The 6,031-nt window shown below is 40.4% G+C and overlaps 1 protein-coding gene across 1 annotated transcript; it reads left to right on the top strand.

Annotated features, from left to right (window-relative positions):
• Positions 1-246: 246 nt before the first annotated feature.
• Positions 247-3,360, top strand: RAG1 (recombination activating 1). Its single transcript, XM_072865208.1, has one exon. The coding sequence runs from the start codon at positions 262-264 to the stop codon at positions 3,358-3,360; it is 3,099 nt and encodes a 1,032-aa protein (XP_072721309.1). The 5' UTR covers positions 247-261.
• Positions 3,361-6,031: the final 2,671 nt, after the last annotated feature.

Below are 6,031 nucleotides of genomic sequence, written 5' to 3' on the forward strand. Positions count from 1 at the left end.
ATCTAATAGATATGTGGATGCCTCAGGATCAAACTCAAAACACATTCAGGTACTTATGTGAGATACTGAGTGGACAGCCATGTCTGGGCCTCTCAATTCAGTAGGTGTCTTGGACAAGTAACTCACTTTCAAAGAATTTATCAGTTAAAGAGATTAGAACAGTTTTATTAAAAACTATGGCATTATTATTAATTTTAGAAGATAAGCTAACTTACAGCTTCCTTCTCTTTCTCAGGTGATCTGATTTCTGCCAGATTGCAGATGTCAGTAGTATCACAAATGGACCTGCCTGAAGAAATTCAGCATCCATATACAAAATTTTCTGAATGGAAATTCAAGCTGTTTAAAGTGAGATCATTTGAAAAAACACCTTTTGATGACAGCCAGCACATAAACAAAGATCAGGCAGAAGAGGTCTCTTCTTCAAACAAAGAAATCATACTGCGTAAAGATGAAGCACTGCCAAGAGCAGAAAAGATGGACTTAATGGGCAATAGCCAGGCACTTGAGAAAGATGCCAATGACATGAAAACACAAGATAATAAAGCTCATCAGAACAATCTGAAGCAACTTTGCCGCATCTGTGGAGTTTCATTTAAAACTGATTGTTACAAGAGAACTCATCCAGTGCATGGGCCGGTGGATGATGAAACTCTGTGGCTTCTGAGAAAGAAAGAGAAAAAAGCAACCTCTTGGCCAGATCTTATCGCTAAGGTTTTTAAGATTGATGTGCGAGGGGATGTTGATACTATCCATCCCACTCGATTTTGTCACAACTGCTGGAGTATTATCCATAGAAAATTCAGTAATACTCCATGTGAAGTATATTTTCCTAGGAACAGTACAATGGAGTGGCAACCCCACTCCCCAAACTGTGATGTGTGCCACACTACCAGTCGGGGAGTCAAGAGAAAAAGCCAGCCACCCAGTGTACAACATGGCAAACGTGTGAAGACCATTGCAGAACGTGCTCGAATAAACAGAGGTGTAAAGAACCAAGCGCAGATAAACAACAAAAATTTAATGAAAGAGATTGTCAATTGCAAGAATATACATCTCAGCACCAAGCTGCTTGCAGTTGATTACCCAGTAGATTTCATTAAATCCATCTCTTGCCAGATCTGTGAGCATATTTTGGCAGATCCAGTGGAAACAACATGTAGACACTTGTTTTGCAGAACTTGCATCCTTAAATGTATCAAGGTTATTGGCAGCTATTGCCCCTCCTGCTGGTATCCTTGCTTCCCTACTGATCTGGTAACCCCAGTGAAATCATTCCTGAACGTTCTTGATAGCCTGGGTATAAGATGCCCTGTAAAGGAATGTGATGAAGAGATCTTGCATGGAAAATATGGCCAACACCTCTCTAGCCACAAGGAGATGAAAGATAGAGAGCTCTACAGCCACGTAAATAAAGGTGGCCGACCAAGGCAGCATCTCCTGTCTTTGACCAGGAGAGCTCAGAAACATCGTCTGAGAGAACTGAAACGTCAAGTCAAGGCTTTTGCTGAGAAAGAAGAGGGCGGTGATATAAAGGCTGTATGCATGACTTTGTTCCTGCTAGCTTTAAGAGCAAAAAACGAACACAGACAAGCAGATGAATTGGAGGCTATAATGCAAGGGAGGGGATCTGGACTTCACCCTGCTGTCTGCCTGGCGATCCGAGTCAACACGTTTCTCAGCTGTAGCCAATATCACAAAATGTATAGAACGGTAAAAGCTGTCACTGGGAGGCAGATCTTCCAGCCTTTGCATGCTCTTCGCACTGCTGAGAAAGCCCTCCTACCAGGTTACCATCCATTTGAGTGGAAACCTCCCTTGAAAAATGTATCCACTAATACAGAAGTGGGAATCATAGATGGACTATCAGGATTGCCACTCTCAATTGATGACTACCCAGTAGACACAATTGCAAAGAGATTTCGCTATGATGCAGCCTTGGTTTGTGCCTTAAAGGACATGGAGGAGGAGATCTTGGAAGGCATGAAAGCAAAAAACCTGGATGACTATTTGAACGGTCCCTTCACTGTGGTAGTAAAAGAGTCCTGTGATGGAATGGGAGATGTTAGCGAGAAGCACGGAAGTGGGCCTGCTGTCCCAGAGAAGGCTGTTCGCTTTTCTTTCACAGTCATGAACATTGCTATAGCACATGGGAATGAAAGCAAGAGGATCTTTGAAGAAGTAAAGCCCAATTCAGAGTTGTGTTGCAAGCCCTTGTGCCTTATGCTGGCTGATGAATCGGATCATGAAACTCTGACGGCAATCCTGAGCCCCCTCATAGCAGAAAGAGAGGCTATGAAAAACAGTGAACTTCTACTTGAAATGGGAGGCATCCTGAGAACATTCAAATTCATCTTTAGGGGTACAGGATATGATGAGAAACTTGTGCGGGAAGTGGAAGGGCTGGAGGCCTCAGGTTCCACTTACATTTGTACTCTGTGTGATGCAACCCGCCTGGAGGCGTCCCAGAATTTGGTCTTTCACTCCATAACCAGGAGCCATGCTGAAAATCTGGAGCGATATGAAATATGGAGGTCCAACCCATATCACGAATCTGTTGATGAGCTCCGTGACAGAGTGAAGGGTGTTTCAGCCAAACCTTTTATTGAGACCGTTCCCTCCATAGATGCATTGCACTGCGACATTGGCAACGCAACAGAATTCTACAGGATTTTCCAGATGGAGATCGGTGAAGTTTACAAGAATTCTGACGTGTCTAAAGAGGAGAGGAAGAGGTGGCAGTTGATTCTTGACAAACACCTCAGGAAGAAGATGAACTTGAAGCCTATGATGAGGATGAGTGGAAATTTCGCTAGAAAGCTCATGTCCAAAGAGACAGTAGAGGCAGTATGTGAATTAATAAAGTGTGAGGAAAGGCATGAAGCCCTAAAAGAACTAATGGACCTTTATCTGAAGATGAAGCCGGTGTGGCGATCTTCATGCCCTGCCAAGGAGTGTCCAGAATTGCTGTGCCAGTATAGCTACAATTCACAGCGTTTTGCTGAGCTCCTATCTACAAAGTTCAAGTACAGATATGAAGGCAAGATTACAAATTATTTCCACAAAACCCTCGCTCATGTTCCTGAAATCATTGAAAGAGACGGGTCCATTGGGGCCTGGGCAAGTGAAGGAAATGAGTCTGGAAACAAACTGTTTAGGAGGTTCCGAAAAATGAATGCCAGGCAGTCCAAATGCTATGAGATGGAGGATGTCTTGAAGCATCACTGGCTATATACCTCTAAGTACCTCCAGAAGTTCATGAATGCTCATAAAACATTAAAAAGCCAGGGCTTCACCATTGATCCAGAGGATAGTTTAGGTGAGTCCTTGCCACTGGAGGTCTTGGAAAGCAATGAATGATTCAGTGGAATTCTGAATGTAAAGTGCATTTGGTGTTGGCTTTGTGATGGTGTCTTCTTGCAAGGAGGCATCTTCTTTTTCAGGCCTGTAGAGGTACAGAGAAGCCTTAAAAGGATAATTTTTACACTCCCTGTTAAAGGTGCTGAGTGAAGTTTAATAACCACCATGTCTGTTGGGAGTTTCCAAGAGGCAATGCAGTGGTGCATTTACCAGTTGTTACGTGAGATGAAAGCAGAAACAAATTGCAAAGATGGGCCTTCATTTTATTTTGGTATTAGAGTGTTGTTTATAAGTGAGAAAGTCAAAGCAAACAAGGTTTTATATAAAATAGTATTTTGGAATGAGTATGATTCTGGAGAGTTATGACAGTTGCTGAAAAAGGGAGCACGGCTATTTGTTCTGTTTGCATTTTTAAAACTATTTTGCTATTTACTTTTTAAGAGGGTTTGATTATTTTATTGATGGTCCTTTGGCTTTTATAAGTAATGATTTGTCAGTGAGACACTTGGGTAATTGTTTTGGGATAAAATTCAGTTATTTTTGTATAAAATACTGACTAAAGATGCAAACTTTGATCTCACAAACTTTAAAAAATATTATTATTTAACAATTATATTGTAGTACTGCTTAGGAGCAGATGGTGGTATCACCATGCCAATTTACTATATGAAGATATAGGAAAGGTAGCTGGAATTTTTTAAAGATATTTTTATCATAGTCTGTTTACTCTAAAATGCAAACTTGTACCTGTGCTCCTAAATCAGGATTTACCGTGCCTTGTGGTTATCTCACTATGCAAAGTACATTCAAGCTCTGCTGTGTAGCTTGTTGCTTCATGAGCATTTTAGATTCCTATGGTAACTTCAGTATATAGTATAATTTGTATTAGTAGAGTTTTATTGGGTGAATTCCTGGCCTCACTGAAGTCACCAGTAAATCATCATTAATACCAGTAGGCCCACAGTTTCACCAAGTGACTTTAGTCACAGCAGACCTGTTTCTCAGGAGATGGATATTACCTTGATCAGATACATGCCAGTGTTCTGATCTCTATTAGGATATTTCACTGACCACTGCTGATGTGCTCCAACTGTATCTGATACCGACCTTTTTCACACCTGGGGTACACCACACTCGCAGTCTCATTTTCCAAATCTGTAAAAGAGGAATGATATTTATTAACCTCAAAAATAGTTGGTATACAAGATTAGTTAAAAAGCAGTGAACTGTCTTGAAGTTACTGCATAGTGTATTTTACATTATTACAGCAATGTTTAAGTTGGCATTCCTCCGTATTTGTCGTGGTTTAGCCCCAGACGGCAACTAAGCACCACGCAGCCGCTTGCTCACTCCCCCCCACCCCCGCGGTGGGATGGGGGAGAGAATCAGAAGAGTAAAAGTGAGAACACTCGTGGGTTGAGATAAGGACAGTTTAATAGGGAAAGCAAAAGCCACGCGCGTGAGCAAAGCGAAGCAAGGAATTCATTCACTACTTCCCATGGGCAGGCAGGTGTTCAGCCATCTCCAGGAAAGCAGGGCTCCCTCACGCGTAATGGTTACTTGGGAAGACAAACGCCATCACTCCAAATGTCCCCCCCTTCCTTCTGCTTCCCCAGCTTTATATACTGAGCATGACGTCATATGGTATGGAATAGCCCTTTGGCCAGTTTGGATCAACTATCCTGGCTGTGTCCCCTCCCAGCTTCTTGGGCACCTGGCAGAGCATGGGGAGCTGAAAAAAGTCCTTGACCAGTGTAAATACCGCTTAGCAACAGCCAAAACATCAGCGTGTTATCAATATTATTCTCATACTAAAACCCAAAACACAGCACTACACCAGCCACTAGGAAGGAAATCAACTCTATCCCAGCCGAAACCAGGACAGTACTGTATTAGATGAACCACTTTGGTGGTGGTATTTGCCTTTCTGAAGTGGTATTTAGTATATTCATATAATAAAATTATATGAATTTAATCAATGACATATTCATGAAATATACTCATATACTGAGATGCCCCCAAATCATCTAGCCTTTCAGATTTGCACCTGTAGCTAGGGCATTACTGTGTTTGGAGTAATATTTCTGAAAGAAGATTAAATGCAGAAACAATCAAAGCACAGATCTAAAAGAATCCACTTTTTGTATTTATTGTGATGTGGCAGAAGTGGGTTTGTGAGTGTAAGTGAACAACAAACATAAAGAATTAATGGTCTGAGGTTTGTTTAGTAGTATCTTGTTCATGTTACTTACTATATCTTTGAGCATCTGGTATTTACCATTTATGGACAACAAAAAAATAGAGTTAAGTGTTAGTACTTAGTACAAATATTAGTGTTATTCTGATGATGTCTTTCTTTTGATTTTAGTAATTAAAATACTATTTTTTAAAGTATTCTGTAATTTAGGATTTTGTTTTAATATGGTTTCTTTAAATATAGTTTAACATTATGTCAAAATTTTCAGTTGGAAGTAATGTCTTGTACTTAAAACATTTACTTTTCTAAGCAGTTATAAAGACTACAGCATCTTTTGTATGGTGTACCATGTACATATAGACTTACTGAATGTTAATTTCTAGATTATTTTTTTCAATTCTTTAAATAAAACAAGTATTTCCTGTAGAGCATAAATACCAGGTTTTTGTAAGTATCATTCTTTACCAATAAATG

Source organism: Ciconia boyciana, chromosome 6 (genome assembly GCF_034638445.1).
Source record: "Ciconia boyciana chromosome 6, ASM3463844v1, whole genome shotgun sequence".
NCBI classification, from domain to species: Eukaryota; Metazoa; Chordata; class Aves; order Ciconiiformes; family Ciconiidae; genus Ciconia; species Ciconia boyciana.